Source organism: Notechis scutatus, chromosome 4 (genome assembly GCF_049901735.1).
Source record: "Notechis scutatus isolate UNSWTSFEM ecotype Mainland chromosome 4, rNotScu1.2, whole genome shotgun sequence".
NCBI classification, from domain to species: domain Eukaryota; kingdom Metazoa; phylum Chordata; class Lepidosauria; order Squamata; family Elapidae; genus Notechis; species Notechis scutatus.
In genome coordinates, this window is record NC_142012.1 from 138,478,515 (window position 1) to 138,496,783 (window position 18,269).

The 18,269-nt window shown below is 35.0% G+C and overlaps 1 protein-coding gene across 2 annotated transcripts in view; it reads left to right on the forward strand.

The window, feature by feature from the left end:
- Positions 1-17,314, forward strand: part of RASA2 (RAS p21 protein activator 2) — a 57,909-nt gene extending 40,595 nt beyond the window's left edge. For both annotated transcript variants that reach the window (XM_026664516.2, XM_087965097.1), the window contains 4 exons: positions 194-402; positions 10,728-10,831; positions 13,365-13,554; positions 14,455-17,314. In XM_026664516.2, coding sequence (XP_026520301.1) covers positions 194-402; positions 10,728-10,831; positions 13,365-13,554; positions 14,455-14,485 — 534 coding nt within the window. In that variant the 3' untranslated portion in view covers positions 14,486-17,314. The remainder of the gene's footprint in view (positions 1-193; positions 403-10,727; positions 10,832-13,364; positions 13,555-14,454) is intronic.
- The last annotated feature ends 955 nt before the right edge of the window (positions 17,315-18,269 follow it).

Genomic DNA, 18,269 nt, shown 5'->3' on the forward strand with positions numbered 1-18,269 from the left:
ATAAATTCCCTCCTTTTTTGAGTAAAATGGAAGTCAATGCATTAACCAGTATCTGTTACACCAAAGCAGCCGTTTGGATAAGCATCCAGTCTTCTGTTTTCAAAGTTTTTAAATAATACACAAACAAATCAGCTCTTTTTTTCTCCTCTAAATAAATTGCTGATTGTTTGAATGGAGCTGTTTTCTTTTTCAGATGTTTCAAGTGATACATGTTGAGAAACCACTCTATGTGCAGGCAAATAATTGTGTGGAGGCTAGTGAGTGGATAGAAGCTCTCTGTAGAGTGAGCAGATGCAACCAAAAGCGATTGAACATCTATCACCCATCTGCTTTTTTGAATGGAAATTGGCTATGCTGTAAAGCCACATCAGAAAACACAGTGGGCTGTATGCCATGTACTGCGTAAGTAACATCTACAAAAAAAATAACACATGCATGTTTTGGAATAGAAATAATTTTGCTTGCAATATATTGCTGTAACTTACGTTGCCTTCCTAATGATCAAAGGGAGATTCATATCAGAATTACACATGTGCTTGAGATTAACAAATGAACATTATTAGATTTGAAAACATATTAATATTTATGGCAACTTGTCATCAATTCCGATTATGAAACAACATAGATTATTATTCTGATTATGAAGCAACATAGAATCTATAATAAATGAATGTACACTGCTCAAAAAAATAAAGGGAACACTTAAACAACACGATGTAGCTCCAAGTCAATCACACTTCTGTGAAATCAAACTGTCCACTTAGGTAGCAACACTGATTGACAATCAGTTTCACATGCTGTTGTGCAAATGGAATAGACAACAGGTGGAAAGCATAGGCAGTTAGCAAGACATCCCCAATAAAGGAGTGGTTCTGCAGGTGGTGACCACAGACCACTTCTCAGTTCCTATGCTTTCTGGCTGATGATTTGGTCACTTTTGAATGCTGGCGATGCTTTCACTCTAGTGGTAGCATGAGACGGAGCCTACAACCCACACAAGTGGCTCAGGTAGTGCAGCTCATCCAGGATGGCACATCAGTGCGAGCTGTGGCAAGAAGGTTTGCTGTGTCTGTCAGCGTAGTGCCCAGAGCATGGAGGCGCTACCAGGAGACAGGCCAGTACATCAGGAAACGTGGAGGAGGCCATAGGAGGGCAACAACCCAGCATCAGGACCGCTACCTCCGCCTTTGTGCAAGGAGGGACAGAAGGAGCATGCTCAGTCGTTGTAGGGAGGTCATACAGGCACATGGAGGCCACACACACTACTGAGCCTCATTTTGACTTGTTTTAAGGACATTACATCAAAGTTGGATCAGCCTGTAGTGTTTTTTTCCACTTTAATTTTCAGAGTAACTCCAAATCCAGACCACCATGGGTTGCTAAATTTGATTTCCATTGATAATTTTTGTGTGATTTTGTTGTCAGCACATTCAGCTATGTAATAAACAAAGAATTTAATAAGAATATTTCATTCATTCAGATCTAGGATGTCTTATTTTTGTGTTCCCTTTATTTTTTTGAGCAGTGTATTTAAGTTGCTATTTGGAAATGATTTTTTTTCTTTGCAACCTCAGTATATATCATTACAGTGCCCTTTTTTTCCCTTCCTTCATCCCTCCCTCCCTTCACCACTTCTTCCTAGGACATAGGGTATCTCACAATAAAATCCACCATAAACATACTATACTATTGCTATAGAAAAGCATTAAAAGGTTATAACTATAAAGTAAAAAAAATTATATGGCATCCATAATACATATATTGATAGAAGCAAGGAGGGAGATATACTGAATGAATTTAGCATAAATTAGATTTAACAATATTTCTCAGTTCAAGCTTTTGTTATTTGGGATTGATATTTCTTACTCTCTGCTTTATATCCTGTTGCTAACTCAAAGCAATAATCTGATGGTATATGCGCCTAGTTTTCAATCTTTTTTAAAAAAAAATAAAAAAACCTTCATTAAACATTAAAAAAGAATATATACAAAAAACAATACAACTCAAAACGCAAAATAGTATCAAAAACATAAACATTACAAATTATTTAGATGGTGCTTACATCATTATTATTCCAATACATATTTCATATTTCTGATTATTCTCATACATTTATCTTTTTTAGACTGTTCCTTATTTATTTGTTCACTTATTTCTGTCATTTATCCATTTGTACCAGTTTTTCCACACTGTATAGTACTTTGAGTCTTCCTTTTCCTTTAATTTTAGAGTAAGTTTATCCATTTCAGCGCAATCATAGATTTTTTGGATTATTAAACTCTCTGTTGGCAAGAAGTCCCCTTTCCAACATTGTACAAGCACCAGTCTTGCTGCAGTGACTATGTACAAGATTAAATATTTTATCTCCTTTGTGTAGTTTCCTTTTATTATCCCCAATAAAAAGATTTCTGGTTTGAGTTCTTTTTGGAGGGTTGTAATTTCTTTTATCCATGTTCGTATTTTTATCCAATGTTTCTTAATTTTCAGGCAAAGCCACCAGATCTGGAAAAAAGTGCCCTGTATCTGCTTGCATTTCCAACAGGCTTAAATTGTGGTATATTTTAGCTAATGTCGAGGGGGCAAGATACCATCGATAACACATTTTGTACTGATTCTCTTTATATACTGCCGATTTTGTTATCTTATAATTCTTTTTCCAAATTCTTTCCCAGTCCTCCAAATCAATATTATGCCCCACATTCCTTGCCCATGCTATCATTGGGCCTTTCACTAATTCCTTTGCCAAATCAAATTCCAATAAATAATGATAAAACTTTGAAATTAATTTCTCTTCTGTGCCCCCAATGAGTTTATCTAATTGATTTGGTTCTAATTCAATTCCATACTCCTCCTGATCTTTTTTATATCTTGTTTTTATCTGGAGATATGGCCACCAATCTATATTCAAGCCTTGGTCTCTATAAATTCTTGATTTGTTTTTAATACTCCTTGGGGATCTAAAGGTTCATGATAGCTAACTATTTTTCCGATTTCCAATGCATTGGAGTGTGTCAATGCCTCCATGGTGGATACCCATCCTGGAATTTTTATGTAGTGTTTATTTTTAATTTCTCTCCGTATTCGGATAGCAAAGGCTCAGAACGAACAAAGACTGGCAACAAAAGTCAAAGATAATAAAAAAAGTTTCTTCCAACATATAAATAACGAGAAAAATCAAGGAAACAGTCGGTCCACTAAAGAGAGAAGATGGCAAGGAAGTAACAGGCAACAGAGAGAAAGCAGAACTGCTTAACTCATTCTTTGCATCTGTCTTCATGCAAAAAGAAACTATAGCTCAACCCACCAAAAACATAACTGTAAAAGACAGATCAGAAATAAAAGTTAAAATAAGCAAAAAAAATAGTAAGAGAACACCTGTCTGATCTTGATGAAAACAAATCTCCGGGGCCTGATGGATTACATCCCAGAGTTTTAAAGGAGCTGGCAGAGGTCATCTCAGAACCACTGCACCATATCTTTCAAAAATCCTGGAGCACCGGGGAACTACCAGAGGACTGGAAAAGAGCTGGTGTGGTTCCCATCTTCAAAAAAGAAAAAAAAAACAGACCCAGGAAACTATAGACCAATCAGCCTAACATCAATACCCGGGAAGATACTGGAAAAGATAATAAAAAAACAGATCTGCCAACATCTAGAAACAAGTAAAGTAATAACTAGCAGTCAGCATGGGTTTGTTAAAAGCAGATCATGCCAAACCAATCTTATTTCATTCTTCAACACAGTGACTAAATTAGTAGACCAGCAAAATACTGTGGACGTAATATATTTAGATTTCAGCAAGGCATTCGATAAAGTAGACCACAACCTACTTCTTAGTAAGCTAGAAAAAAGTGAAATAGATAGCACCACCACTAGATGGATTTGCAACTGGCTGGCAAACCGTACTCAATGAGTAGTCCTTAATGGGTCTAAGTCTATGTGGAGGGAAGTAAGCAGTGGGGTGCCACAAGGTTCCGTCTTAGGCCCAGTACTCTTCAATATCTTCATTAATGACTTAGATGAGGGAATAGAAGGGGAACTTACCATATTTGCAGATGATACTAAGCTGGCAGGAATAGCTAACACCCAAGAAGATAGGCTCAAGATCCAGATGGATCTTGACAGACTAGAACACTGGGCCATATCTAACAAAATGAAATTCAATGTAGAGAAAAGTAAAGTCCTACACTTAGGCAAGAAAAACCAAAAGTACACACATAGACTGTGTGAAACCAGGCTCAATAAGCAGTAACTGTGAGAGGGATCTTGGAGTCTTAGTGGACAACCAGCTAAATATGAGCCAGCAGTGTGCAGTAGCAGCCAAAAAAGCTAATGCAATCCTAAGTTGTATTAACAGAGGGATAGAATCAAGATCAAGGGAAGTACTAATAAATACCACTCTATAAAGCCTTAGTAAGACCATACCTAGAGTACTGCATCCATTTTGGTCACCACATTATAAAAAAGATGTTGAGGCTCTAGAAATAGTACAGAGAAGAGCAACCAGGATGATTAGGGGACGAGGCTAAAACATACAACGAGCGGTTACAGGAACTGGGCTTGGCTAGTCTAGTAAAGAGAAGGACCAGAGGAGACATGATAGTGGTCTTCCAATATTTGAGGGGCTGCCACAGGGAGGAAGGGGTCAAGCTATTTTTTAAAGCTCCTGTAGGCCAGACAAGGAATAATGGATGGAAACTGAAGAAGGAAAGATTTAACCTGGAAATAAGGAAAAACTTTCTGACAATGAGAACAATCAACCAATGGAACAGCTTGCCCTCGGAAGTTGTGGGAACGCCATCAGTTGAGATTTTCAAGAAGAGATTGGATTGCCATTTGTCAGAAATGGTGTAGGGTCTCCCACTTGGGCGGTGGGGTTGGACTTGATGACCTACAAGGTCCCTTCCAACTCTGATTATCTGTATCTGTATATCGTATTAATGAGTCTCTCACTATATGTCTGTGGAAGTAAGCTTGAGTCTTACTTCCTGGATTCCACATGAAGGGATGCCATCCCGCTTGTAAACTGTGCCCCTCTAAAATTAAAGTTCTTTTATTTCTTAAATTGGCCCAATCTTTGATCCATGTTAAAACTGCTGTTTTATAATATGTTTCCTAGGCAGGGAGTCCAAATCCACCTCTGCTCTTATTGTCCTGCAGTGAACTAATTTAATCCTTGCTCTTTTACCTGCCCAAACGAATCTTGTCATTTTGTTTAAATCCCCAAAAAACCTTTTTATCCAGTTTTACTGGGATCGTTTGAAAGAGATGAAGTGATCTTGGTAAGATATTCATTTTAACGACCACGATCCTCCCTAACAAAGATAGTTGTATTTTGTCCCACTTTTCTAGGTCTTTCTTTATTTGTTGCACCAAGTTTATGTAATTGTACTCTTATTGTTGAGCATCTTGCTGTAAACGAAATGCTTAAATACTTCACTTTTTTTGCAATTTGTAGTCCTATTTCTTCCACTAATTTTTTTTCTGATTATCCATTAAATTTTTCATTATCAATTTAGTTTTATCTTTATTAATTGTTAGACCAGCTACTTCCCCAAATTTCTCTATTTCCTGTATTAATTTTGATCCTGATTCTATTGGTTCTTTCATAAAGAAACAAGGTCATCAGCAAATGCTTGAGCCTTATATTCTTTTTTAATCTTTAAACCTTTTATTTCCTGATTTGATTTAATTCTTATCAACAAAATTTCTAGTGTCAAGATAAAGAGCAGAGGTGAAAGTGGGCATCCCTGCCGTACTCCTTTCCTTATTTCAAATACGTTTGTAGACTCCCCGTTAATTAATATACGTGCTTTAGGAACCGAGTAGATTGAGCCTATCATTTTTTTGAATCTGTCTCCAAATTTCAAATTTTTTATTTGCTGAATCATAAATTGCCAGTTTACTCTGTCAAAAGCCTTTTGGGCATCCAGAAAAACTAGCACAGCCTGTTTTCCTGGATGAGCCTCATAATACTCCAGTATGTTGATTACTGTTCTTATGTTGTTTTTTATTTGTCTTGTTGGTAAAAAGCCATTTTGTGCATTTTACTATTCAATATTTTTTTCATTCTTTCTGCCATGATATTCATGTGTGGTATCTGTGCCTTCCTTCACTATTAGGGCAATATAAGCTTCTCTCCACAATTCTGGTAACCTTGCTTCCATTAATACTTCATTGCAAATTTCCAAAAGTATTGGATCAATTATTTCTCCTGCGCTTTTATAGATTTCCCCTGGCAATCCATCCATTCCTGGCGTTTTATTATTTGTATTGTTTTTTAAGGGATAGCCTCCCTTAATTCTTTTATCGTGATATCTCTATTTAACCTTACCCTATCCTCTTCTATTAGTACTGACATGGTCTTCCCGTTTAAGTAGTGAGTATTTTTTTCCTCTGTAGTATCCTCTTGTTTATAGAGTTCTTTAAAGAACTCTTATACAATCTCTGTTTTCTTTTCCATATTATATTATAAATTTCCCTCTTTTTCCTGTAGTTGCTGAATCCTTGTTTTTTCTTTTTCTTTTCTTAATCTATAAGCAAGCCACCTCCCCAGCTTGTTGGCATGCTCAAAGTAATTTTGTTGAACAAATTTCAATGCTCTTAGATTTTCCCCATGTTCCAATATATTTAATTTATATTTGGCCAATACCTGTTTACTTATAATTTGTTCATTCCCTTGTAGTTGGGTTTCCAAATCCTTAATCTCATCCTGTAATGCATTTATTCTTTTTCTCTTTTTTCCTTTTTGCATTGTAAGCTATCGTTACCCCTCTTATGTATGCTTTCGTTGCATCCCACAAATTCTGTAAAGATGTGTGATATTTTGTATTGTCTTTAAAAAATAGTTCTAATTCTTTTATTACTCGTTCAGTATATTCCTTTTCTTTCAGAATTTGTGGGTCCAGCATCCATCTCCCTGTTTTGTCCCTTCCATATTAATATTAGGGGACTATGGTCTACCCATACATTTGGTGCAATTTCTATAGTTTCTATATCTTTCACTAATTCTTTACTTATCCACGCGATGTCAATTCTTGACCAGGATTTATGGGGGCTAGAATAAAAGGTAAACTTTCTCTCTTCTGGATTATGAATTCTCCAAATATCTATCAAATTTAGTTCTTCTGCCATGTCAAAGAAGAATTTAGGGAGAGTATTCTTTTTATTTTTATATTTTTGGTCACTGCTGTAATCCTTTTGTATATCTATGATTGCATTGAAGTCACCTATCATACATATATCCTCTGCCTGTCCCTATTATTTTCTCATGTACTTTCCTATAAAAAATCCCTTGTCGACTATTAGCTGCATATATAGCCACTATCAGTATACTTTTCTGTTCCAATATTATTTCTATCATCAATAATCTCCCTTTTGAATCTACATATTTTAGTTCTGCTTTTATTCCTTCTCTAATATACACTGCCACCCTTCTTTTTTTACTGCCAAAGATATGTAAAGTTCTCCTAATTTTTTGCATTGTAGATATTTTTTCTCCTGTTTTTTAAGTTGTACTTCTTGAAGGCACAAAATGTCCATTTTTTGCTTTACCAATTTTCTAAAGAGTTGGTTCTTTTTAGCTGAAGAATTAAATCCGTTTATATTTAAGGATAATAATTTCACTTTGTTTTCCATTCCCTTACTTTTATGCTACTCTCGGTTTTCTGTTGCTTTTTGTATCTTTTTGGGATATTGTTCTTCTTGCAGTTCTTCTTCGTCCTTCTTATTTTCTTCTTCTTGAACTTTATCTTTCTTCTCCTGTGGCTGATCTTCTTGACTTATTTTTCCAATTCCTCCCTGCTACTACTTGTTTCTTCTAAGCCGATAAGTTGGTCGTAGACATCTTGTGCCTTGTCTAATGTATTGACTTTAATCTTTTTACCTTGCCATGATACCAACATTTCTTCTGGTATTATCCAACGGAATAGTATATGACTCTTATTGAGTAGGGCAGCTAAAAAACGATAATCTTTTCTTTGCTCCCGGACTCTCTTTGGGATTTGTTTTAAGGTAGTTATTTCCTTGTACCATCGGCTCTTCCCTAGTTATTTTGTATATAATGTCACTTTTTTCCGGGCAAAGCGCACGTGGACCTCTTTCAGGAATTTATAGTGTCTGGCATAATTCATATAGACTCGAAAAAACCTTGTCCAGTTCATTAATTCTTTCTCATTTGTCTCAGCTATTATTTCCGCCATTACTATTGCCAGGTCTTCTTCCTTAAACTCCACCACATTTTGAAACCTCAGATAGAAGGAGGCCTGCTCCATTTTGAGTTGGATCAATGAGTCTTTTACTTTCTTATTACATTCTCTCATTCTCCGGTCCACCAGATCTAATTTTTCCTTTGTTTGTTCTGTTCTTTTCTCAGTCATTTTTATTTGTTGTTCATTCTTCCTTATTGCATCTTGTATCAAGCCTACCTTTTCATCCAGTTTCTGAATATTGCTCTTGACTTCTCTCTTTACTTCCTCCATTTCCATCTTCATCTCTCCATGGTTTTTAGTCATATTCTCTTGTAAATTCACCATGGTTTCCTGGATTTCTAATAGTGTAGCCTGCATCGTTTGTATGTTTGGTGTGGGATTTGATTTTTCTGATGTAAACATTCCTTCTACTGATCTCTGATTTGCTGGAGATGCAATCACTGCTGTTGTTGTTGGTGTGGTCTTCTTCCTGGTCTTCTGGGTGGTAGTAGTAATGCTAGTCATTTCCTTTAGAATTCTGTATTGCTCTCCTAATATCTTATCTATTTTTTCCAAAATCACTATCCAATATTCTCTTTACTTTTTTTTCTTTAGCTCTACTCTTTTATGCTATATTCTGATATACTATGATGTATACTATGTTATATTTTCAGTACTAACCTTAGATACTAACTAAACAATACAATCTTCTGATTTAATATTCTCTGTTTAGGTCAATACCAAAAGCAGTACCAACTATCTTATTACAGGTACAATCTTTTCAATCTCTTCAATACAATCTCTTCATTAATTAATTGGCAATTTAATTGGTTAATTAAGTAGTAGTATTATTTTGTAAATTGATCAGTAGGGTTAGATACCAATAAGTAACAGTCAATAAGAATATAAATATAAATAAATAACTATCAATAACTTTTAGTCAATATATGTCTATCATAGAGAAAAAATATATTCTATATTATTAGATGACAATATATGACAATAAAAATATAAATATATAACTATCAATAAGTTTCAATCAATGTATATCTATATAAAATAAATGTAACTATATCTTTAAATAACAATAAATAACAATCAACAATCCTATGATGATGTAATTATTACTAAGTTTCAGTCAATGTATATATAAGAGATAGATGTAAATATAGGTAAAAATCTAAGTATAAATATAGGTGTCAATGTGAAAATTAACTCAAGAAAAAGTTATTTTACATAGAAGATTTCTGTTAGTTTGTATAGATTATAAAGTTCAGAGGTGCAGTTCTTTAAATCTTACTGTAGGACTAAAGAAACTGACAGTCAGCTGTTTGTGTCTTCAAAATGGCAGTCTTATTAAACTTGCACTGACACTCTCCTACAACTTCCTTTCTCCCCGGTTCTTTCTTCTTCTGCCGTTGGAGCACCAAATGCTAAGGGAAGAAATTTCAGCACGTTTGTTCCAGTCACACCATTCTCTCTCCATCCAGCAGAGCACTTTCAGTTTCTTCTATTTCACTGGTCTTGTCTCTTCCTTTCCGTGTCTCTGCCTCTGGTCTCGTATTTTGCCCTCCTCCCGATCTGCTCTTCCTTTTGTTTTTCTGCCCTGTTACCACTCAGAGCTGTCAGAGTCATTTCAATGCTGCTCTTCGCACCTCCTCCTCATCGATCATAAAATCCAGACTTGAAAATTTCTTCTATTCCCACTGCTTTTACTGCACCATTCACACTCTCCACTTCCTTCTTTTGTATTGTGGGACGTCAAGCCTCTGATTCAGCCATGAAAGCTGGCCTCTTCGGCATCAGGATTGAAGGTCTCTTCCTAGCGCGGCGGGGGATCGCACCTCCCCGTGTCGCCTCCAAAGCTTCCTTTCTTTCTTGCTGGTCCCCCCAGAACCGAACCTCGCCTCTGTTTCCCTGTGCTGCTCCGACTTCACATCACCACCGGAAGCTTTCAATCTTATTCCTACTAAAAAGAGAGTTGGTTGATTGATGCTTGCTTAGTGAGCATTTCTCTGCCTGAAGCAGTTACAGAATAGAGAGTTAAATTTAATACTTTTCTTATTTTTAACCCTAATGTTATATTGGCTGTTTCAGTTAATTCTGGTAGGCTACATATTAAGCTTTCCTACCTATCATGATACAGCTGTAAGTATAAATGATCTAGAACAGTGATGGCTAACCTTTTTGGGCTCCCGTGCCGAAAACTGCACATGCGCACATTCCCATGCCAGCACCCAGAAGGCAATGTGTGCGTACCCCTGCGCATGAGCAAGTGACCCCCTGCGCCATGCATCTCTGCGCATGCACGTGCGTCTTCCACACTTCCCGTGCATGCGCCAGATACCCGACAATCAGCTGGCAGGCAGGTGGCTCACGCGCACTTCCAGCATGCGTGCCACAGGTTCGCTATCACGGATCTAGAAGTTTTGCACATCTGCATTACTTGTTTTCTCTTTATTTGTATATGCATAATATATAACTAGTGAATCTCCTTTAAAAATAACATTTTGTAAAATTTTGTATTTCTAACTTAAGGGGTGTACCTGCTGACGTTCAGATAGAAATAGATGGAGATCGAGAAACAGAGAGAATCTACTCACTCTTCGCAATCAGTATGCCAAAACTCCAAAAAATGCAAGGTATGAAAGACTCATAACACAATCAGTTTTGTAATATTAATAGCTATTAGCTATTGTCCAAATTGGTAATCCCATATCCATTCTAGATAATTTTCAAAAGTTGGCTCAAATCAAAACTCATGTTGGACAAAAATGATAGATTGCCAGGCTTTACCCAGCTATTCTTCCTCAGACCCCAGCACTACAATACCCTATACCCATTTGGGAGTCCCTGATCCTTGGGGGCTTTTTTAAAAGGATGCATTTTGTTTGCATTCCATATATTGTAAACACAGTTGCTTCTTTCAAGTATAAAATAAAGAAAAACTCTGTGATTAAATTCCATTATTTGTTTTCAGTTATAGTGCGTTAAGGAAGTATTCAGGTCCCCTTCACTTTTGTCAATTTTGTTACACTGCAACTTATTCTACAGTCATTGAAATTCATTTTTTTCCTCATTAAACTATAGACAGTACCCCAAATGACAAAGTAAAAACAGAATTTTAGAAATGTCTGTAAATTTATTAAAAAGAAAAAACTGAAATATCATTGGCATAAGTATTCAGACCCTTCGCTCAGTACTTTCTTGAAGCATCTTTGGCAGCAATTATAGCCTTGAGTCTTTTTAAGTATGATGCAAGAAGCTTTGTACACCTGGATTGGAGGATTTTCTGCCATTCCTCCTTGCAAATCCTCTCAAGCTCAGGTTGAATGATGACCATCAGTGAACAGCCATTTTCAGATCCCTCCAGAGATATTCATCAGGGTTCATGTCAGGGCTCTGGCTGGGCCACTCTAGGACATTCACAGAGTTTTCCCTAAGTCACCCCTATGTTTTCTTGGCTGTGTGCTTAGAATCGTTGTCATGTTGGAAAGTGAGCCTTCAGCCCAGTCTGAGGTCCTGAGCACTGTGGAACAGGTTTTCATTGAGAATGCCCCTGTACTTTGCTTCAGTCAGCTTTCCCTAAACCCTTACCAGTCTCCCAGTTCCTGCTGCTAAAAAACACACACACAGTACAATGCTGCCAGCACCATGCTTCAGGGTTGGGGTGATATTGGGCAGTGCCTGGTTTCTTCCAGGCATAAAACATTTAGAATTTAAGGCCAAACAGTTCGATCTTGGTTTCATCAGACCAAAGAATCTTGTCTGGAGAGTTATTTTGCAAACTCCAAGCAGGCTTTCGTGTGTTTTGTACTGAGGAAAGGCTTCCATCTAGCCACTTTGCCATAAAGCCAAGATCAGTGGAGGTGCAGTGGTTGGAAGAGTCTTGGTTGTGACAAACTTCTTCCCTTTGAGAATTAGGGAGCCACTGTGCTCTTAGGAACCTTCAGTGCAGCAGAAATTTTATTGTAGCCTTCCCCAGATCCTGCCTGAGCTCTAAAGGCAGTTCCTTTGACTTGGCTTTTGCTCTGCTACACTATGCATTGTCAGCTGTGATGCCTTCCTTAGAGAGTTATGTGCCCAATCAATTTAATTTATTAAAGGTTGGCTCCAATCGAGGTGTAGAAACATATCAGCAACAATCAGGAGAAATATGAGGCACCAGAACTAAATTTCAGTAGCCTAGCTGGATAAAACTTGATTCCCAAATAATGAACATCAAATATAATCATTCCCTGATCGTTGCAAAGGGTCTGAATACTTATGCCAATGTGATATTTCAGTTTTTTCTTTTTAATAAATTTACAGACATTTCTAAACTTCTATTTTCGTTTTGTCATGATGGGATACGGAGTGTAGATTAATGAGAAAAAAATGAATTTTAACAACTGGAATTAGACTGTGGCATAACAAAATTGACAAAAGTGAAGGGGTCTGATTACTTACTGAATGCACTGTATTCAAGATGTGGTTCTCAAAGTGTACATCTCAATTATTGTATATGTGTTAGTAAGTAAATTCTACATTTAATAAGCTAATACGTGGAAGGGAGAAATCTCTGTTGAAGCTGAATCTCCATTACATCCAGATAAATTTTAATTTGAGCTTATCCATCCAACTGTAGCAATAGTGGAAGTGATATTTGTGACTTTAAAGGCTCAAGTAGAACTAAGTCAAAAGCATTCCCAGAGTAGCAAATACGGAATTGCAGAACTAGGGAGTGATTATATTTTATGTTCGTTATTTGGGAACCAAGTTTTATCCAGTTGGGCTACTGCTTCTTTTATTGTATGCTTGAGGTTAGTTTTTATGCATTATATATAAGGTCCATTAAATCAAGAAATCATGTGATTCAGCGCCGTCTCCTGGATATTTAGGCTTGATAGAATTTACAGATTTATGAAAGAAGAATATAATATCGATCCTTTTGATCCTTTTACATTTTTTCATGGAAGAGTTTTTACTTATCAGTCCAGATAACAATTTAAATTCCTTTTATTTACACTGATGAATTAGTGAATTAATATGAAACGGTATTCTGTTATGCCCCCAAAATACCTTTCTTCATTATTTTAATTAATCACATTTATGGCAAAACCTATGTCTGAAGATATAGAAAGTTTGTTTCTTGAACATTTAAAGCTTCATAATACTTTAATATATTATTTCTAGAGGCTTGTGGAAGTATAGCAGTCTACCAAGGTCCACAGAAAGAGCCAGATGATTATTCTAATTTCAAAATTGAGGACTCAGTAGCAACTTTTCAAACTCTTCAGCAAATAATATCAATTGTAGAACAATTGGATCTACATCATGATAAGTATCGGGAGAAAAGATCATCTAGTGCTAAATATGGCAGTGAGTAAGTATTGTAGGTAATTCTACCATTACAACAGGCTTGTCCTTTAACAAACTGCTTCTGTATGTTAATGTAATTCTGTGACCACATAGTCATCTAATATATTATGTGTTGTTCAAGATAACTACCAAGATAAATCATGACAATAGGTTTTGGTTGTGAAAGATAGTTCAAGTAAATGTTAACATATTATTTACTATATCTTTAACAAGGATGAATTGCAATCAGTTCAAATTTGGGGGCAGGTGATTAGAAATCAAGCAAGTGGATTTTGTCCTGTCCTTTACAACATATTAGAAGATGTAATTTGGGAACAAGGTAAATTCTGAAGCAGAGTGACAGATTTGCCACAATAAAATGAGAATATATTACAACTAAATGCATTCCATGTCAATCCCCAACTAATTTTAATTGAATTTGACTAGTTTTGGGGATACAATGTGCTTAGAATTTGGAATTATCTCTGAGGGCAGATAGGCAGTTAAGACCACATCCTTCATTCTGCAAATCTTAATACAGTAAAACCTTGATTTAACGGACTAATTGGGAGAGGAAGTGTTCAGTATTTCCAACTATTAAATATGAAAATACATTATTTGTACTTGTTTTTTCCTTTCCATAGGAAGGTCATTATTCAAATTATATAAACTGCATCTGGTTTTGTAAAATTAAGGTGGCACTGAATTAAATTTTGATCCCTCATCCAGATTATGTACTGTAGAATGCAGAAGTTTTCTTTTATTTGTGGCAGATATCCAGGTGGATTTAAGTCTGCTCAGTGGGATCAGTAAAATTGAAATTTTATTGTTGTCAGAAAACACAGCATTAATTGTAAGTGAAAAATAATTTTTAACTTGTTGTTTCTAACAAATAGTTACATAAGGTTCTTTTTTTCTTTTGTAGAGAAAATCCAATTGTTGGAAAAAATTCTTAACCAAAGGCACTTTCAATAGAGATGGATTTTGAAAGAAAGGATTTGGAATATTTTTCACTCTTTAATAACAAACTGCTTTTGGGATCATTCAGTGAATTTAAGAATATACATTTCTTGCAATTAGCTGTATTCACAAGCTTATTTAATATTTAACAGTGGAAAGAACAAGTGTGGAATCAGATTTCTGCAGGGATAAGGGAAAACATACTCATATTGTTTAAAGAACTTAACATACAAAAATGTAAGTAAACAAGGTATGTAAAGCTGGGAAGATCTTCTTAAAAAAATAAGCTTTCTAAGGAAGAAAACAGCTACCACCTTCAGTTGGGATTTTATCTGCCAGGATAATCATCAGCTTCTGTGACTATCACTATTATCTGGACAAAGAAATTCTGACAGGCGGCAAAAGAATTTGAAGCTTTACATTCAGCGCACAGTCACTTTTAAAACTTCCTTTCTTAATCTACAGTATAAATGTTTTTTTTTTTTTAAAGGAACAAAATGATGGTACTTTTTCAAAATGTGCATTGACAATTAGCAAAGTTACGTTATTTAAGCGGTGTCACTGAAACAGGACAAGTCAGGGAATCTATATGTCTTGTTTACAATTGGAGTGAATAGTGAAAGATACCATGTGGAACCATTGTGTTTTTCTTTTTGAAATAACACAGCATTAGTATTTTTAGAGATTGGGTTAGGAGGGAGGAGAACCTATGCTGTTCAGATAATACTGTAGCTGAATACCATGTGGCATATCATTAGTAATACTTCTTTTAAAAAATGCCTAAAGGTACAGTGAACATTGCCATACCCAATTGTAACTAGCTCTTTTTGAAAGTCACTCCAAGCACTTTACATATCTGGTTATCCCCAGATTATAATTCTAGATACTTTATAGTATCTAATCATTATGATCAGTTGAATGATCACTATTGTGGCTTAAAACCATACTTTTATGAAATTTTATATCTAGGATATTTTTTACTTGCCAAGTAAAGTTTTGAACTAAACTTAACTTTTAGAAACTCTTAATCTTGCCTTGTTGTATTTGTACCTGATAAAAAGACTGCTATATAATAAATATGAACAAACTAATATTTGGGAGAAGAAAAGGCTAAGTTTTTAAAATCAGTATTATATGAAGTTATCAGAAATCAAGCTTAACTCAAAAGAGACTTTACCTTTTCTTTATTGAATGTGGTACTACAGAAAACTCACCTTGGGAGAATTTATTAAGCACTATAAAAATCAGTGTATTTCCACTGAAGTAACATTCATGATTATCTGTTTATTGGGTGTCCTTATCTTTTAATACTCTTGGTTTACTATTATTATTTGCCACCACTCATAGGACTGCTTTCATTGTCTAATAGAAATATAAAATAAGGACATTTAAAAAATAAAACTGGCTTAAATACTACATGATTGTAATGGTATTATGCTAGCAAAATAAGAGAGCTTGCCATTAAAGTAAATAGTCTAATCCTAAAACTGAACTAACCTAAATTAATTGCACCTAAATAGAACTTCTTTTCTCCCAATAACTGGTATCCATGCCTTATCACTAAATGTTTTTTATACTTTTGTTTGAGGCATAGGTACAAATACTTATTAAAACAAACAAGCTCACTGAATATATAAATCTTATCAGCGCAGATTGTGCATAAAATGTAAGGGAAACTGTAATAATTTAGTGACAGAATGAATGACACAGATCTCATAACACAATCATTACCACAAATTATACCTGGTAAATGCAAAGCAAAATGCAAGTGTGATGTGGAGGACTCATAATAGAAAATTGTGTCTATGTACTCACCTATGTTGAAGCCTGGGTGTCTTTTATGCAAAATACCTAGAAAAATATGCTTCCATTCCTTTATTAAATTATATTTCCAAAGTTGATATACAAATTTCAACAGCAAAGCAACTAAACAACAAAGCTATGTTTTTTAAAATGCACATATATGGCCATCCCAGTTGATTACTGCTAAATATATTTCAACAATAATTTTTCCCCTTGCAAAATAGGTCTACTGTTTATAAACTTGTACAGCTCTATTTGCCCAACTAATTTGACCTGCCAACTACTTACCATTAAAGAAGTTATCAGGTAAACCCAACAACAAAACTAAATTTCAAACCCTCTTTTAATATATTCTTGTATTTCACATGCAGAAAGTACACAACAGCTTCTAATCTACCATAAACTACTGCAGTCATTATCTCTGATCTGCAGTCTTTGATTGATTCTTTTCCTTAAAATTATAAGCATTAAAATATGCTTTCATTCCTATGCCTATAATCATACATAAGATTTAATACATACAGAAATTGCAAATTATGTTTTAGTATAAGAAAAAAGTGTAAATATCAATGATATATATAATTTAAACACAGAGATAATCTGAGTTTAAAAAAGAAAGTGGATCCTTGACAAAATATTACATTTTCTCAAATACCTCTGAATCTTATGAGTGGAAGGAAAAATCAGAGATTCACCCACAGAAATTCTCCATGTCCAAAACCAGGCTTCCCTTTTAGACTCAGATAGGAAACAGCCATGAGTCCGCTGAAAATATTCTAGAATTGTAACTATCAGTCCAAGAACTATTTTATACCTGTTTACAGTGTTTGGCAGTAAGAAAAACATCATTTCCTTCCTGGATTATACCAAATCAATAGGGTATAAGTAAATGTGAATTCCTCCACCCTGAATTACTCCTATAACACCAATTTAAGATTATAGAAATATTTATACAATAGAAATGAAAGCTTTATTTTGTTCTGAAAAATCTAGCATTTGAATAATAAACAGAAATAATTTACAATCTTTGGAACTGGATTTTGTGTCTCTGTTTAACGGGATTTTTTAATTAGATATTGCTGTGTAATTGTCATACAGGAATGTTGTGTACAGAAACTCAACCAGCCAGCTGCTAAATATTTTTTTCACCTCAAATAGCTAATGTGCTGTTGGTTATTAGTGCATGGGAGAGGCTAGGTTGACTTCCCCACTAAGTATTTATATAGAAATGTTCATATACAGTATTTATGTAGTGTTTCCTCAGTCCTGTGGATATGTATGGAAGATCACCATTTGACATCAGTATATATGATTGAATAGTATTATCATCTTGAGACTTTTAGACAATCTATAGTTACAATTTGAAACATTTGTTAATATGCTGAATTACAGCATTAATTTGTTTGATCATCACTGTGTCATTCATTCTGTTCTAATATTAGTTGAAGTAAGTTCTATTTGTGGTATTTTAGTAACCACATAATTGTAAGATACTACTCAATTCTTACTATTATTGGTATTCATTCCACTTAACCCTTTTGCTTCCCAATTACAGCTATTCCCTTTTTTATAATAGGACTTTCAGGGAGTATTACCATCTCAGAAAGCATGACATCTAGTATTGAGGATTTCATTCTGCAAATAGTATTAAAAATGGTACATTTATAATAGTTATCATTAAAGAAAATATAACTATGTTAGTTTGGGCATTGTTCCCTATGCCAATGTTATCAGCTTTATGAAGTAATTGTTGAGGGCAATCATTGGGAAGGATTTCTAGAGAAATCCTTGACATGAAGAGAAAGGACCATTCTCAAGACATCCTCTGACTGGACTCTGCTCTCTTCTATCACCTAACAAAGGTTCCACCAACCAACTGTAGGAAGGATACCTGGATCTTTTTTTACAATTATTTATTTGCTTTTTTATTTATGGTTTTTGATAATTGCTTGCAAACTGCCTTGTAAAATATTTATC